Source organism: Talpa europaea, assembly GCF_964194135.1.
Source record: "Talpa europaea genome assembly, chromosome: 2".
NCBI lineage: Eukaryota > Metazoa > Chordata > Mammalia > Eulipotyphla > Talpidae > Talpa > Talpa europaea.
The window spans coordinates 43055835-43074854 of NC_140068.1; the positions used below are offsets into that span (position 1 = coordinate 43055835).

At 39.7% G+C, this 19020-nt stretch overlaps 1 protein-coding gene across 2 annotated transcripts in view; it reads right to left on the bottom strand.

Annotated features, from left to right (window-relative positions):
- ARMC2 (armadillo repeat containing 2) overlaps positions 1-19020 on the bottom strand; it is a gene marked incomplete at its 3' end in the record, with an annotated part of 101558 nt that overhangs the window by 78068 nt on the left and 4470 nt on the right. The window contains exons 3-4 of one of the 2 annotated variants that reach the window (XM_084228585.1): positions 11019-11190; positions 5885-6092 (exon numbers count right to left, since the gene is read on the bottom strand). In XM_084228585.1, the coding sequence (XP_084084711.1) occupies positions 5885-6092; positions 11019-11190 (380 nt within the window). Of the gene's footprint in view, positions 1-5880; positions 6093-11018; positions 11191-19020 lie in introns of both variants that reach the window. The other variant, XM_084228584.1, reaches the window with a different exon arrangement.

Here is a 19020-nt window from a genome sequence, read left to right on the forward strand (position 1 = left end):
GACTTATTTTATTTAGCATAATCTTTTTTTCCATTTTATAAAGAACCATCACATTATAATTTCTTTGACACCATAAAAAACTGTTTTAACTCTTTGCTTGTTTTTGGAGGGTAATTCCTTTTGTGCTTCATTGTCTTCACCTGTGTTATTTTCTTTACATATCTATGCTCCATCCCATGTTAGCACGCTTGTTCCAATGCATTTTATCTTGAGGCAGAGACAATTATTTGTTGAAGAATGAAAAGAATCCTTAGAAGGAGAGGTCCAGGGGATGCTGTAGTTTCAACTTTAGTTTTCTCAAACATCTGCTCACGAAGTCTGTTCTTTCTTTCCACATGGAGCGTGTGCCCTTGCTGTGGACAGCGTGTGGTGTCTACTTCTCAGGCTCCTGGGCTTCTAATCCTGCAAACTGCTTGCCCCACAGGTACACAGAAACCAGCTGGCTCCCAGGAGAGGAGGAGAGTGTCAGCCTGGGCGTCATTCCCCAAGCACTTCACCGTATGAATCCTGAATAGGGTTTTCATTTCCCCTGTGGCCTTTCCACATCCTTAGGTCTTGTCTCTTTGAAAAGGTGATTTGATCTACCTTTCAGAGCTAATGGGCTTGCTTTTCATGAAATGTGTTTCTTGCTCAAGGTCTGAGGAGATAAGTCTGTTTTCAAATTAGCCCTTGTTTTCGGAGTCTGGGACAGTAAACTAGATTCTTTTAGTTATAATATTCCAAGTGACAAAAGTCTAATCCAGTATACTATGAGCTGTCCTTATCAAATATATGTATATACATATGTAGGAAAGAAGAAAGAAAGAAAGAAAAGGTAAGAGAGGTAAGAAGAGTGTGTGGAGATTTCTGGACCTACTAAACATAGAGCTTCCATATGATCCAGCAATTCCACTCCTAGGTATTTACCCAAAGGACACAGAAACATCAATTCCAAAGAACACCTGCACCCCTATGTTTATAGCAGCACTGTTTACAATAGCTAAGCTTTGGAAACAACCCAAATGCCCAAAAATAGATGACTGGATCAAGAAGATGTGGTACATATACACCATGGAATATTACTCAGCATTCAAAAAAGATAAACACATGCAATTTGCAGCAACATGGATGGCGCTGGAAGGGATCATGCTCAGCGAAATAAGCCAAAAAGAAAAAGAAAAATACCGGATGGTCTCACTCATAGCAGGAATCTAGAAAACTTAAATAAGGGACCAGGAAAATGAATAACTATAAGAAAGTGAAAATCAAAATCAACAAAAAACTATGAACCAGAGACACTTTTAGGGGGGCGGGGGCAGGAGGGGAGGGATTGGGGTCAGAATGGGGGGCTGCAATTGTATGGGGAATATAACAATAAAATTTATAAAAAAAAAAATTCAAAAAAAAAAAAGAGAGGTAAGAAGAGAAAGGGAAAGGAAGGAAGAGCAAAAGAAAAAGGAACATATATTAGTTCATGAAACAGAGCAATGCATAGCATGGATGCAGTGGCCTCAGGCACAGCTGGATCCAGGGGGTTATATATCATTCTTGAGCTTGGTTACTAACTTCAGTCATTTGTCCTGTTGGTTTATAAACTTCTCTGGCAGGGTAACTCTCCACAAGGCAATGATATAGCTACTGTCAGCTCCTCCACATCTTATGAACTTGGAGGAAGAACACTATCCCCAAAGACTCTGGCAAAAATCCCAGGGAGGAACTCAAGAGGCCTGGCTTGGATCATGTGCCTGCTACTGAACCAACTGCTGTGGCAGGTGGACTGGAAAACTCTGACCAGCCATCCCTGGGTCAAACAACCCCCTAGGGAGAGGACTAGGGGAGAGAGTTAGCCCTCCTCCAAACATGGACTGATCATGGCTCATTATACAGTTGGAGAGGACTTATACTCCACACACTCGTATGCTAGATAAGGAAGAAAAGAAAAACCCAAAAAGCAAAGGCCAAGCTCATACTACAGTGTAAAGTTTGTTTCATGTTTTGTAGTTTGGGGTTGAAGCCATTTTTCTGTTTTACTGATGACATTTGTCTATTTTTCCTTCTTTGCTGCTTTGTGTTGCTTTTTAATTTTTGAAGGAAACATTTTTAAAAAAGCAATTAGAATGGCAACATCAAATTACCCACTACCACCCCTTATGCCCCCTTCACTCTTTTTCCCATACCCCTCCTTTGCACCTTTATAACCTCAATTCAGTCATCAATGTCTTCTAGCTTATTTTGCTTTCTCAGTTCATCCACTCAGCTTTCTTATATTCCCCATATATGTAAAGTCATCCAATATTTCTGGCTGATTTTGCTTTGCATAATCCCTTCAAGGTCCTTCTATCTTGCTGCAAATGGCAAAATTTCATCTTTCCTTATAGTAGAAAGGTATTCCATTATGTGGATATACTATATATCCTTCTTAATTCATTCCTCTATCAGTGGGCATTCAAGTTGCTTCCATGTCTTAGCTATTGTAAATAATAATAATAAACACTATGGAACATATAATTTATACTATGGAACATATAATTTTTCAAATGGATGATCTTGTGTTCTTTGGACAAATACCCAGAAGTGGGATTGCTAAATTGTACAGTCTTCCCAAGTTTTAGATTTTTTTAAGAAAGATCCAGACAGCTTTCAAAAATGGCTACACTATTTTACATTTCTATCATGGTTGCTGCAGAATGCCTTTACTTTACCACCTTTAATCAGAAACCCTCTTGGCTATTTTTCATTCCAACAATACTAATAGCACATGAAGCTTACAAATAAGGCTTTAAAACCTTATTATTGCATCCACACCCTATAGTATGGGCTGGGAGGAGAGAGGAAAGAAGGAGTATGGTTATTTTCATTTTACAGAATAAAAAATTCAATCTCTGAAAATATTGAGACTTCTCAAATATCATTTCTAAATCAAATGGCTGGGGAAAAAAAAAAAAAACCCAAACCTAAGCCTAGGGATTCTGGCTCTACAATTGACTACTCTTGGGCTTTCTTCCTAAAGATCACGTTTCCAAACCACAATGGTTTGAACAATATTTGCCTTATTTTTTTTAATTTAAACTTTTTTTCCAGAAAGTCTTAGAAGGATTTTAAACAGATACATAAAGGGATTCATCATATTGAACCACTAGATAGAGGAATGGAGATAAAAACACATATATATTTTAATGGAAGCTGTTTTCAATCCATATGGGAACACAAAGTAAGAGAAAATGGAGTGCTGCTAAGGGGAAGACCTGCCAAACCTTAAATAAATGCTTAAGTGGATACACAGAGACTATTTGTAACTGGCACATATTTGGAAGATGTTCCTCTGATAAGTGCTTCAGAATGTGTTACCTTTTGGAAAGTTACATAGTTTCTCCCTCCCCCAAGAGCATATTGATAATGATATATTGCTCAGCAAATTATTTTCCCACCACAACCAGCAGAGTTAAACTCCAGTCCATCCCATGTCTGAGTTACCCATATGCTAAAGGAATGGCATACAAATGAGTTTGGCTTCACTGAAATCAACTATCAGAGATGGGTCACTTAACAAGTGTTTGGCTAACGATGGAACATATATGAGGGTTGCCCCAATAGCCTGCACCATCGTGCCTACATGTACAGAGGCTACATCATCCAGGTTTGCATAATTACACGTGATGTTTATACAATGCCAAAAAATTGCCAAATGACACTTTTCTCAGAATGTTTTTAAGTGACTCGGGACTAGGCTTTCCGCAGCTAGGCAGAGAGGCCCTCAATGTGAGTTGGCTGCCCTCTCACTACACAGTATGTGTGGGGAACGTGTCCCCACTTCTTCTGCCCCCTTCACACAGTCTCCTCCTCAACCCTTTGTCATCTCATGCCTTCTTTTCTAGTCTTGCATTCATTACCCTGCCTCCCAGCTCACTGATAAGTCCTCACTTTCCACTTTATTGTCTAGAGATGAAAAAATGTTAATTGAGGGTAGGGCTTCAGCATCAAAACTGGGAATACTCCACTGCATAGCAAAGATCATTTCTTGGAATTATTCACTTAATGTTTACAAGAAACAATTATCAAGTGTCCCAGACTGATTCACAAATATAATTAATGAAAGACTTGCTAATAGTTTCCATTTTCTGGTTTGTTTTAATTCTACTGTATAAACTTCTATTTTCTGGCACCACTTCAACAAAATCCCATCCAGTGATTAAAGGAGGTAAAGATTCACACTGCAAAAATGTTATTGGGAGTCAAACTTGCCAGGGTGTATTGCAAACCCAACTCAGACACGATCATTAGACAATACAAAAGCCATCCTAACAAAACAAAGAGAAAACAATTAGTGTTGCTGCCAACGCCTCGTAATTTTGGACAGTCAGAAGTGCCTCCAGTCCCTAATTGATTTCTCCTTTGCTGTTTGTGGGATAAAACATATAACTAGAAATACCTTTGCTGTCCCAGACTAAGGAAGACATAATGAACCCTGGCTTGCCAGATTATTTTGCAAGCTCTGAAGGTTTGCAAAAAAATAAATAAATACAAATAACAATAATAATAAAATAAGACAGCTCTTGTGTCTGGTTTTCCCTAGTCAACTTTAATTACAGTAAGTATGGGTACAGCAAGATAAATGTTTCCTTTTCACTTCAGTGCTGAGAGAAACACCAGTTCTCCTGCTGCCTTTTATGTTTAGGCTCTGAGGTCTGCAGCCTATTCTTATTCACCAACTGGAAAAGATTTGTCGCAGTGGCCAGTTTGATGTTTTGTGCTCAACTCCCAAAGTCCCAATCTGAAGTCATTCTCTTCCACTTAAGGAGACATTTCATTTTTCCTTTAATTTGAAAAATGTTCTGAATGCAAAGCAATATTACAAGGACCGGGAGGTTGCCTAATATAAATTCTGCGTGTGCGACACTCTTCAGGCTGTGTTAACAGACAAGGTCAGTTCAGCTAAACTCAGAGCTGCCAAGTAGTCAGTTCAGAGAAGTTTTCAGCATGCTTTATGTGTACAAGCCAAAGTCAGACTCAAGATCTAAAGTAAGGGTAACAAGTACTTGGTCTTAAAATGGCCCTTGGAATTTAATCTCGTTAAGCAAATTCATACTGGGCAGTTGTCCATAATGATCAAATGGAAACTTGTAGAAAAATATCCTTGACTGAGTGACCCTGTCTAGTCCAAGACCTCTGCCTTCTTAGCATTACCACTGGCTGAGCCTGGAAAACAGAGCCCACTCTTGCTGTTCCACCCCGGCCCCCAGCGGTTGGCTATTCAGGCTTATTGAGGAAAGCACAAGGGGAAGAATTCACATGGTCCACAGCAACGAACATTTCTCTACAAATCCATAGTGTAGTGGGAAAACTGCTTCTCAAGGAAGCCCTATCTAGGAACATGGCATAAACTAAAGTAATTCCCAATCATTCACCTTAGTGCAGGAATATCATAAATAAGAAAAAAATCATAGGTCTCTCCTGTTTTATCTATTAGTTTGCAAAGCAGAGTTTTTAATTCAGATAGGAGAATAAAGTTAATTCAGTGTCCACTCTTTTGTGAAGTTAACAAACATGAATTAACCCATAGAGAGGTAACTGGAGATTCTAGGCCGACAGGAATCCCAAACAGCACATACTCACAGAATGACCAGCCCTCACTCAAGGGTCGGCCACAGTCACCCATCAAAAAAGCACAGGCTTGGTGCTGAAAGTCCTAGAAAAGCAGTGGTTTGGCAGGTAGGAATAAACATTTTCCTGAGAACTAAACAGGGAATAATGTAAAATCAACTCCATTCAGCTATGAGAAGAGTTATCTCCTACCACACTTCATGAACTTAAAATTTGTTTGTAAAAGGGGGAAATGATCCACATAAGAACAAACTCATAAATGACATGGTATCCTGAGCAGAAAGTTAAATTTAAAAATACTGACCCTCCACTTCTGAGATGAGATGGCAAGGATGTTGCCCCTCTGAACATTTCTTGTTCCTTGATTTCACTGAAGCTGCCATCATAAGTTAGCTGAAGTGGGTGATTCTTTAAGCGGCCAGTGGCATGTGGTTCTGTTAAGTAACTCCCACTTATTTTCACCATAGAGTCCCCCATCATGACAGTATCTTTGGATTCCAATGTCTTCTTTGCTGTAATAACCAAGGAAATGTTTGGTCAAAGCATTTATGTTAGGAACCATAATCTTTCAGTCCTCTTTTCAACCTAGGAATTTGTACAATTTGAAAGTACTGTTACTGATTGTCAAGTCTGAGAGTGTATGGCCAAAACCTCCCAGAACATATACAAGGCCTCCCATAATTTGGGGCTTAGCATCATCAACTCAGTAGGTAAAAATGAAAAGGACTGTAAGTTGATCATCTTTGTGCTCTCTATCTGAAGGCAAACACTCAAATTTAGGTTTCTGAACACTTCTGGGACATTACCAACAGTGAACTAACCCATAGGGTTAGTCCATATAAATGACTACTCTTCCTGAATTTGATTACATCAGTAATTTTTCAGTCAAAAATACTCATTGAGACTCTCACCAATGTCAGGCACTGTCCTAGGCACTTGGGGGTGCATCAGTGACAAAACAAATATCCCTGACCTCATAGGAATTATTTTTTAATGGGTATAAACAGATAATAAGTAATGTATCATAAAAAAGAGGTATATAGGATAACAAAGGCAATGAAAAAATTACAAAATCAGAACAGCAGAGATGCACAAAAGAAAATGGGAATGAGGGCAGGTGACAATGTTGAATAGGTTAATGGAGGTGAGGCATCTAACCAGCAGGTGACAAGGAACAGTATTTCCAGCAGCGGGAACAGCTGGTGTGGTGGTCCTAAGGCAGGAATGTGCCTGGTGTGCTCAAGAAATGGCAGAAGTATAGTGGTGAGGGGAGGAGAGGAGGGAAGTAGAAGGCGAGGGGCAGGGGGCAGAGCCCCTCACTAGCAGACAGAGGAGGGCACTAGAACACTGATGAGGTCTTCTAAAGAGGAATGAGATGGAATTGCAAAAAGGCAAGCAGTCTCTGAACTCAAACGTCTATTGTATTTATGACTGCAGATTCTTGGACTTATAATCCATTGCTTTATCAGTGTCAAGATTAGTATGTCCACAAAGCTGCTACTACACTCTCATCTAAGATAAAATATTTTGCCAAGGGGAAAGGAGAATGAGCTTCATACAGAAAAATACTGCTTTGCAAGCTCTTCCAACTCAGAGTTCCCTGATTGCACTTGAACAACATAGCAAGAAAAAAATCAACAACAAAACCACCCCCTCTATACCTCTAAACAAGCTCCTTGCTTTTCAAACACTGACTTTTAAAGCTGAAAGAAACCTTAGAGATTGGCGAGTCTAACTCATATTTGATATTTTTAAATTCTTTTCCTTGTTTATTTATAACTTTCTTGGCCTTCATTTTTTAGAGAAATGGAGAACCCAAAAGATTAAGTGACCAGTCTGAGGTCACAGAGCAAGTTCAGGGAGAGCCAGGACGGTGTGGTGGAAAGAGCATGCATGGCCTTTGCACTGCATCAGACTTGGGCTCAAGCACAGGCTCCCAGGGCAGCAGCCATGTGATTTGGCAAGGCCACGCCACTCTTTGCTCACCTTGCTCAGGGGCCCTCACCTCTTAGAGGTGTGGTGAGAATTAAGTGATAAGGCCTAGTGAAGTGACTTACGTGGTGCTAGCATGCACACTCAAAACTCAGACATTGTTATAAAGTGGGTCCTGCATGAGGCTTGACAGAGCAGGGTGTGTGGGGAACTGGAAGGAGTTCCATATTGCTGGGGCCTAGACAGAGTGGGAGGGGTGACAGGGAGGGAGAGAATGGGCAAAGGAGAGGTGAGAGAAAGGCCTAGAATATCAGGCTGGGGGCCAGTTGCCAGAGGGCTGTGCATGCCAAGTAGGGACTGAATCCCCTGGGCCAGGGGTCAGAAAACCACAGCTCCACCCAATTGGATCTGCCTCCTGCCTTTGTGCACACAGACCCATGCTAAGAATGGAGTTTATATTTTTATTTTTTAAAGATTTATTTATTCATACAAGAATTGGGGTACAGGCCAGATGTGCAGGAGGGTGAGAAGATTCACCAGAGGCAGAGTGGGGAACAGAACAGGCAGACCAACTGAAATACACTGCTGGGGGGAGCAGTGGGCTAGACAGAAGAGGTCTGCTGCACCATGTGGGTATCCCCTCAGCCGGCCAGGATCAAACCGGTGCTGTAGAGGCTGTGGACAGCTTCACAGCGCTGCGCTCAACCGTCTGCGCCACCAGGGAGGCCCAGAGTTTATATTTTTAAATGGTTGGGGGGAAAACATAACATGTGAAAATGACATGAAATTCAAATTTCACTGGCCATAAATCAGTCTCCAGTTATTTTCCCACTACAACAGCAGAATTGAGAAGGTTGAACAGAAACTATATGGCCCAGCAAGTCTAAGATATTCACTCTGGCCCTTTATAGAAAAAGTTTGCTGACTTCTGTGCTAGGTCAGTATTTCCCAAACCGATTTCACAGTCAAGTAGGTTGTGAAATACTGGATGGAATTAAAATTAAGCAGGTTTCTTTACCAGACAGACGGCTTTTCTGTGCCCTTGTGCTCCGTGAATGTGGAAGAGGGACAGGGAGTGGACAGACTTATTTGAGCACTGAACTCTTTTTCCAAGGAAAAGCTATTAATAGTTTGCCAAAAGTGTTCCCTGCAACTCAGTTTGGCAAATACTCTTCTAGGCCCAGGGGGATCTCTGAGAGGTTTTTAAGCAAGATTTTTTTGTGTGCCCTGACCTCTGACCCTTATGGCATACACAGAAAATGATTGTTTTTCATGGTGTACGGGAATAAGGGAAGGAGGCTGCTGTTCACAGCCATGTCTAGCTGGGAGCTTGGCTTCCCCAAGCACTGCTCACTGCTTTGAGGACTGAGGGTCCTTGTGTACCCCCAGGGGGCTGAGGACAGAGCAGGACAGGAGAGCTGGAAGACCCGGACAAGGCAAAAGGTGATGACTGTGAGACAGTGTCAGGAAAAGAGAATGCAGACCCAAGAGAGCACCTGGAGGCCTCCACGATGGCAGGAATGTCAAGGGTCTGGGAGGAGGTTGAGACTGCACTGGTCTCTGTCTGGCTTAAATAACTGGGGACATATTAGCAACACTGTCACCTCCAGCAAAACCCCTATTTGATCACACAGCAAGTAAACTGCCAGCCCTAGGAGGGTGACTACAGTGCTTCCCTGCCATTTCCTTACATCAGGAATTTCAAAAGTGCCACCACATCCTTAGTTCTGCCTGCGGCTGTGTTGGTCACAAATGACTTCACACCAAAGGCAGGGACGGGCCCTCTGTCTCCAAGCACAGCTGCCTTTACCACCTCAGTTACCTAACAAAGGGTACCTTTTCTAAACAATAGGGACAATGAAATGTACCAGGGAGTTGCTGGTACTGATGACAATGATTTTAAAGCTGGCATGCTAAAATTTATATTTGTTTAATTGGGTGATGTGTTTTTAAAATGGCAATGACTTTTACTGCCATTATGACCTGAGTGCTGACACAGACCTCAGGGATGATGAGAACGGTGATGTGGGAAAAATGCAAACAGGGTGGATAAAAGAACTGTAACAAAGACATGCTTCAGCGCAACTTGACATGTGAACAGGGCCCTGGTGCTAGGAAATGACACTCAGCACCTCCCAGAGAACAAACCAGGGCGAGAAAGAACAAGCACACCATGCTCAGGCCTGTTCCCCTTAGCCTCAGCCCTGAACAGCCTTGTGGTGACTGACTGACTGACTGAATGAATGAATGAATGAATAAATGACTGAAAAGATACACATTGGGGCATGGAGGTAAAGTAAGTTGATTAAACATACATGGCCTAACATGTGACATGCATACCCTGTACTGACTCTGTGCCTTTTCCTTTCTCCTTGATTCTACCTCTTTATCTTTATGAGGGACCACAGGGATCAGAAAGGAAAATGAGTGATATGGGCTGGGGAGGCAGAGGGAGCTGTAGATCACACCAGGGCCATTGGGAGTGAGTTCTACTCAGATTATTCGGCTCCTTTCATCCCATAAGCAACTATACAGAATGGGGTCTGGTGCAGCCAGATCTTTCAAGTCATAAATCTGGATTCTTCCATGAGAACTTCTACATGTAAATGTTGGCAACTAATTAAAAGAAAATGCTTGCATGCCAAACAAGTAGGATCCTCAGGTGGCAGCTTGTAACCTTAGGATCCATCTTCAGACGATCTCCTTTCTGTCACTATAAACCTACCCCTCTTCATCAATTCTTGTTGGTTAAAGAAAGGTCAGTTCTGTCAGTGAGGTAGTTTTTCAACTTTTTGGGCTACATACAATAAGAAACTTATAATGTGACCTTGAACACACAACTACATGACTGAAGCAATATTTAACCCTTACTGCCTACAATGGACTCTGATATTACCCATTCTACCCCACTTCATTCTTTTTAAATGCTGATGTGATCCACTGACTTGAGTATCATCCCACTGATGGGCTATTTTCTACAGTTTGAAAACCTTAGCATGCACTGGACTTGGAATTTCAGATTTTTAACCTCTCTGTACCTAGGTTTAGATCCCTGCTAGAATTCTATGGCAGTAGGAAAGCCCCAATTAACTTTTGTTTATTTGACCCCAATTAACATGGGATCAGAAAGACATCTTCAAACACCTAAGCTTAGTGTACATTATATGAATCTTAAATATACCTAATGAAATTAATAACTTTTGAGTTCTAATTTAAACATTATTTATTTCCAACATATATGAACCCATTCATTAGAAAATACTTGTGCAAATACTCTTTCCTACTAAGGAATGCTTTTTTAAAAACTATAATATTTATGTTTCTTTATAAACAACCAGAAAAATATCAAAACAATGTTTCATACTCAGATTTTTCCATAATATTAACTAGTCTGAGTCACTGTTACAATCGTGTAGGGCTAGCAAAATTTATATAGAAATAGCTTTTGTGTGCAAATTCAAGAAATATGACTGTCCCAGGTTTTAAAGGATGTTATGCAGCCTTACGTTCAGGAGGAGGAAGGGTCCTGTCCGGCAGAAGAGTCCCCTGGGAAGCCGCCCTGAATAAGCGTGCCCGGGCACTGCTTATTTTTCTAATCTTCACAGGGTCCACCGGGGGTTTAGGAAAGGAAGGGCAGGGCCCCTCCTCTGTGGTGGGAGATGCTGGAGCTTTCGGTTTCTGGAAAGAGATTTTTCAAATGATTGGCATGAGTTTCTATGTCTCACATAAGACTCAGCACCCTGGATCTGGCCCTGACACTTCCAGGGAGCACAGGTCTTTCTGCTTGGTTTCACACCACAATTCCATTTCTTGCTGGCCCATATTACTTAATGTGTTATAAATATAATACTCTATTGGCTTTTTGTCAATTATATTCTATTAAAAACTTTGATATCCTGCTAGTGTACTTGAAAAAAGTTTAACCCATGCTTGCAGACAGATATCTGCATACAAGATTATAAGATCACATATGGATTAAACATACTTTGAAAATTTTTGTGTTCAACTCAGCTCAGAAAATATTCATTGGGCACCCACATGGATCTAGAGCTATGTGGAATATAAATACTACCTTTACATGTTGGGTTCCACAAAAGCATTTTTTAATGATAGAGAAAATTAGTAATTAAGATTATTAAGTCACAAAACATAAGAGCAAATATTTGTCCTGGACTTATGACATAAAAATGTTTTGCTATATATGTCTCAAGAATTCTATACTGGTACCTTTTAGAAAAGGAACACCACTGGCAAAATTCCAATTCTTTAAAGAGTTTTAAAAATAATTCACCTGGCCCAGATGGATTTAATAGATATATACAGAACATTCTATTCAAAAGCAGCAGAATACATATTCTTCTCAAGTGCATATGGAACATTCTCCAGGATGGATCTATCTTAGGCCACAAGACAAGTCTCAATAAATTTGAAAAAAGTGAAATCATATCATACATATTTTCAGAAACTAGAAATAATTATAAGAAGAAAAGTGAAATATGAATATGCAAAGATTAAATAGCCTGCTACCTAGCAACCCATAGGTCAACAAAGAGAGCAAAGGATAAATCAAAAAATACCTTGAAACAAAAGAAATACAACATACAAAATCAAAGGAGACAGCAAGAACAGTTCTAACAGCAAAGTTCATAACAATATGGATCTACCTCAAGGAACAAGAAAAATTTCAAATAAACAATTTGACATTGCAGCTAATGATCTGGAAAAAATTAAAAAACAAAAACAAAAACCAAAACTAGCAGAAGGAAAGCGATAACAAATAGAGAATACAAAAAAACAAAAAGAAAAGATCAATGAAAATAAGCTGGTTCTTTGAAAAGACAAACCAAATTGTCAGAACTTCAGGTAGGATCACCAAGAAAAAAAAACACTAACAAAGAATTATCAGAAAGAAAAATTAAGAAAACCATCCCATTTACAGATTTATCAAAAAATAATAAATACCTAGAAATAAATTTAAGGATGTGAAAGACCTGTACACTAAAAATTTTAAGACACTGATGAAAGAAATCGAAGACAAGTAAATGTAGAGATATTCCATGCTGATGATTGAAAGAATTAATACTGCTACAATATCTACATTACCCAAAGCAATTTGCAGATTCAATGCAATTCCTAGAAAATTCCAATGACATTTTTCAAAGAAATAAAGCAATCTTAAAATATGTATCGAACCACCAAAGATCCTGAGTAGGCAAAGAAATCATGAAAAAGAAGAACAAAATGGAGGCATCACACTCCTTGATTTCAAACTATATTATCAAGTTACTGTAATCAAAACAAAATGGTACTGGCATAAAAACAAACATATATCAATGGAACAGAGAACAGAGCCCAGAGAAAATGCACACATATATTTGTCAATTAAATTATCACAATGGAGGCAAGACTATTCAATTGGAAAGGGACAGCTTTTTCAATAAATTGTTTTGGAAAAAATTGTTATCCACAAGTGAAAGAATGAAACATTATCTTACAACATAAACAAAAATTAACTTATAATGGATTAGGGACTTGAAACCATAAAACTCCTAGAAGAAAACATACATCTGACATCAGACTTGGTTATGATTTTTTTGGATCCAACTTCAAAAGAAAAGGCAATACAGGAAAAAAATAAGCAAGTGAGGTTACATCAAATTATAGTCTCTTCACAGCAAAGGAAACGATCAATAAAATGAAAAGGCAGCTTACAGAATGGAAGAAAATATTTGCAAATCATACATCCCTCCCAAGGGGCTAATGTCCAATATATTTAAAGAAGTCATACAACTCACTAGCAAAAAAACAAACAATCCAATTTAAAAATGGACAAAGGCTCTGAAGAGACATTCCCCCCGCCCCCCCGAAGACATACAGATCACCGATAGGCATATGAAAGGATGTACCAACATCATTAATCACCAGGGAAAATACAAATCAAAACCACTATCAGATATCACATCACACCAGTATCAACAAGACAACACGTAACAAGTGCTGGCAAGGTTATGGAGAACAGGGAATTCTCATACACTGTTGGCGGGAATGTAAATTGGTGCAGCCTCTAAGAATAACTATATGGAGGTTCCTCAAAAAGTTAAAAAAGGAACTATTATAAGAATTCACTTACTAGCAATAAAACTACCATTCCTTTTCTGGACATTTATTCAAAGAAAACAAGAAATACTAATTCAAAAAGATATATGCACCCCTGTGCTCATTATAGCATTATTTATAACAGCGAAGGGATGGAAACAACCCAAGTATACACTAATGAATAAGTGGATAAAGAGATGGTGTGTGTATGTGTGTTTGTGAATATGTGTGTATAAAATGGAATATTCAGTCAAAAAAAAAAAACCAGAAAAGGGGCCTCCCCAGTGGTGCAGCGGTTGAGCGCTGGGTTGCGAAGCTGCCCACCTCTGCAGCGCTGGTTCGATCCCCGGCCATCAGGCGAGGGTCCCACATGGCACGCAGACCTCTCCTGCATGCCCGCTGCTTCCCTCAGCAGTGTACTTCGTCAATCTGCCTGTTCTGTTCCCCGCTCTGGCTCTGGTGAATTCTCTCACCCTCCCGCACTTCTGACTGTACCCAGTGCTTGTATAAATAAATAAATAAATCTTAAAAAAAAAAGAAACAAATTGACTTAAAAATAAATAAATAAATAAATAAACCAGAATGGAATCTTGCCATTTAGAACAACATGGAGGGGCCCTGACAGTATTCTGGTAAGAGACAAAGACCATATAACATCAATTTATATGGAACCTAAAAAACAAAACGCACACAGAGAACAGATTAGTGTTTGCCAGAGGAGGAAATGGGTGAAGGGACAAGAGGTAAAAAGTTGTAGTTATAAAATAAATAAGTCATGGGGATGTAATGTACAGCATGGTGAGTATGGGCAATAATATTGTATTGCATATTTGAAAGCTGCTGAGAGAGTAAACCTTAAAAAGTTCTCATGACAAGAAAAAAAAAAATCTTGTGACTTTGTGTGGTGATCATTTCACAGTGTATACATATGTAGAATCATTGTGCTGCACACCTGAAACTAATACGTTATATGTCAATTATATTTCAATTTAAAATAACAACAAAATTTCTGCACCAAGTATTATGCCACCCAGAGCTCTCTCTAGTCTGCACTCCAGATGGCAGTGGCTTCTGACCCAGGGCCAGAATCTCACCCAGGCTGAAGCTCCCACTTTTGCTTTCAGGGTCCCGGGGGTGGGGGGGTCCATTCTTCTCTCCTACTTTAGCAGCCTTGTCTATGTTAGAACAAGCTAACGGCAGCAAGTGGGTACAGCCCTCTAATCAAAAATAATCGAGTTGAAGTCTAAAGTCACTTTCATAACATGTGAAATGAGTGACTATCCAACAGGTTTATCAACAAAATCTTTTAAAACCCAGAGTGAAACTCAAGTCAGATAATTTGGAAAAATGGGTGAGGCCATCTATCACATAGGACGTATAATTTCAAACACATTTTCTCTACACACTGATAGAACATAGACATCTATATTAGAGTTCTCCTTTCAAGAAACTGCTTATTTCAATGATGACATTTTTCAAAATTTGATTTTCTTTTTTTAATTTTATTTTTATATTCCCCATATAATTGCAACCCCTTTATTTTGACCCCAATCAAAATATTTTTTAATTTCTTTTGTGTCTGTTTTTTTTTTAAATTTTAAATATTCCTTTGTTCATTTGCATCTAAAATCAATTCATAAACCAGACCCAAAAAGTAGCTTCATGATTTTAGAGACAACGTTTTTTTCTAAACACAGTTAGAAAAATAATAACAAAAATAATTAGCACAATATGGAGAAAGAATGAATGACTTTGGGGTTGACGTGATCTGAGTGAAATCCACTTTATAGTTCTGTGAGCTTGGGCAGGCCATTTCTTGGAACTTGCCCAGCTATCAAATAGGGGATAGCAGTTCCCTCCTTGTAGGAACACTGACATACGTACATATACTAGGTAGGCTCAAGAAATGCCTGAAAGCTTCCTTCCCTAAGTTAGAGGCTCACTATTTATTTACTAGATATGGCTCAAAGTTACTTTTATGTCTTAAAAGTGCAAACCCTAGCCTCTAACACATACTTGCTGGATTCAGAGGGGTTTATTCTAAAGGAGACAGCATTCATTTATCTATAAAAATTATGCTATATCTGTTTAATATGCTTTTCAGTTTCCTGAATTTCTTACATAATATAATATGCATAAGATCGTGATTAGGCCATGAAACCAATAGTAGCCCCAAAAGCTAAGAATTTTATAATACAGGAAAATAAATGCTTTAGAAATAATTATAAAAGAGGGAACTCATAAGGATAATCTCCACCTTGAATGCAGATAAGAGATTTTCTTATCTCAAAATGCCCGTATTCTGCCAGTACCTTGAATCTGGGACAAAGCAAAAGAAGTCTGCCAAATAAAATAATAATAATACAGATAAGGCAAATGGCTCTTTTACAGATGCCTTAACTATTACAAATGTTTCAGATACTATATAAAAGATCTTATAAAAAGAGAGTACATGACTTTGCTAAAACTAATTTCTACCTAGAAGAGAATAACTGAATTCTCTCTGGACAGCAAGAAAAAGCCCCTTAACGGGGCCTCCCTGGTGGCGCAACGGTTGAGCGCTGGGTTGCGAAGCTGCCCGCAGCCTCTGTAGCACCGGTTCGATCCCCAGCTGCTCCCCGGCCACCGGAGGAGGGTCCCACATGGCGCGCAGACCTCTCCTGCCGCCCGCTGCTCCCCTCAGCAGTGTACTTCGGTGCTTCTGCCTGCTCTGCTCCCCGCTCTGGCTCTGGTGAATTCTCTCACCCTCCCGTGCTTCTGACTGTATCCAGTGCTTGTATAAATAAATAAATAAATCTTAAAAAAAAAAAAATAGAATTTAAAAAAAAAAAAAAAAAGCCCCTTAACGGCACCTTGGTAAAATGCATTTTCCTCCAAATACTAAATTAGTCATTGTTTGCATAATGAAAAATTAGTTCCCTTTTACTACTGACCTTTCATACATGATTTATCCCCCTTAAAGACATATCTCACTGGACTATTTAAAATATAAAGTGGTATAAGGGAAGAAGGATTTTTAATTCTTCCAGGGAAAATTACTAACCAAGCCATTGGTTTCTATCTTGCCAGTTTCTACAAATGTTATTCCACTTTGTGGAACAACATGGTTTTTATGAAGCAAAACAATAACATTTACTTCATTTTAGAATTCAAAGAATGTTGCAAGCAGGTTCAAATCTTCACCAGAGAACCCTACCTCTCTCACGCTTTGTGTCACCGACATTGAGCAATAACTTGAGTGCAATCCAGGACACTGGGAAAGTCAGGTTTAAATTTTTTTCTGGTTGATAAAACTGGGAAAGTCAGTTGAAGACAGAAAGATTATTTTAATAAAACAATTTGATCAAGGAAGACAAAATTTGTAGAACAATTAAGGGATCTGATTGGCCTCAACTCTCATCCCAGCATGCCTGCCCTTGATCAGTTTCTGACAACCTCCTGTGGTTACCAGATGGGAAGGCCAGGGTCTCCCCCATTCTACATGGAGCTAGAAGCGGGAGTCCATGACATTCCACCTCAGAAAGAAGTCACCATTTAATTGATAAAGCAATGCAATAGACACCCTGGGCACACACTGTGTTTGCACATGCACCAAAAACCTCTTTGAAGTTAGAAAGTAAATATTAAAAATTCCCCCAAGCCCACATCCTTGGATGTGGTGATTGTATATGCATCTATTGCTATGATTTTCTCCACAGGTACCCTGGGCTCCCTGTCATTCTCAGCAGGTGACTCACAGCTTAATGTCACCATTCCTTTAGGAAAGAGGGAAAGAAAAAACACTGCTTTGACATTCTTACTCTGCTTTCTCACCTTGGACCTCCCCTGTCCCAAAGGTCTTTATGAGAGTCTAAGTCCCTTTCTTTTTAAAAATATATTAAATTTTGTTTTAATTGTAGCTCAGTTCCAATAAAAGATAAAAAACAGCTCCTGGTCGAGTCAGGACAGTAGCTCCCTGGGGGATGGTTTCTGGGTACTGATAAGGGCCTGTTTTTTTCTTTTTGAATGCTGATTAGTAAATGCTTTGAGTTAGAATAAACTTATTAAGCTGTACTTTTATGACCTGCGGCTGTTCCATTTGTCAAAAAAATAATAAAAATGCTTGGAGCTTAAATGAGGAGGCTTTGAAAGTTTAGGAAAAATGGGAAGGTTTCTGTTTTGATAACGATAATGATGGGAGGCAAAATTTCCTATTCACAACTCTTTTCCTACTTTCTAATCCAATGAGAGTAGCTGTTCCTGTGTATATAAATCCAAACACTGGTTACCCAGAACAGCAGAGTGAAAATAGAAATAACTACCACCCCACAGCACCCCCATCTCAGACCTGTCATGGGGAGGGGAGCTGTGAAGACAAGGCTGGCCAGGCATGGGCATGCCTATGGAGCAGGCAGATATGAATGTCAATGGGAGGCAGCAGATAATTAGAATCTGGTGAGCCTGTCAGGCCTACCACCATTGTCCATCATTCTGGGAAGCCCAGGGCATTCTTGAGTGTAGGCAGCTGTGGGGAGAGGGAAGGAGGCAGCCTGATGGGGAAGGGAGAAGGGCAGCATATAGGCATCAGAGATGGACTGATTTATTAAATGTGGGAGCTGGATTGGGCTGCTTTCTGGGCTCCTCTTCCCTGACTGATTGCTGGTTGAAGAATTATTTAAAGGCAAACTTATCTGGAAAAGTGTCTTAAACCCAAAAAGTGCTGAAATTTAATTAGTTAGGACAACACAGACTCTCAGCAAGCGTGTCCCCTAAATATGAATACCTACCCTCCTTTTCTTTTTATCCCTGCTCCCTTCCCCCTTCACGCCTATTTCCTCTGATCTCATCCTTGTAGGAATTGAACTATGACCAGAGGCAAAGCGTTCTTTAAGGTGAAGTGGAAGGAAGGAGGGAGGTGGAAGGTAGAAGGTAACATGAGATAGTATGAGGCCACTTGCAGAAATTTTTAAGGAGAACCCCCAACTTTAACTCTTGTGCAAAACTGAAATATACTTATGACCTTTATATAATCCACTATAACAAAGGAAAATTCAAACTAAAAAAAGATATTTTACTTAATATGAGGAGTTCTGAGCCTATTTTTACCTTGTACATAGCAAACAACCACTCTTCAGAAAAGAAATTCAATTTCAATGACTCTAAACAGGGGTGAATGCCAACATTATCTGTGCCTAACACCTAACCCTGCAGCCCCAAAACTGTACCAATTTGACAAAGACCAGGTTTACTCTAGAAATAGAGATTTTTTAGGAAGGAGTAAGCCTGATTTGAGTGAGTTCTCCCCAAATGACAGCAATACTAGAAACCATCACAGGAGTCCCACGACAGCTTTGTGAACAGCCACCCTCCAACAAGGTAGGCCTGCTGAGCTGACAAATCCAGGCCCCTCTTGCTGTGGCTGGTGCAAAACAC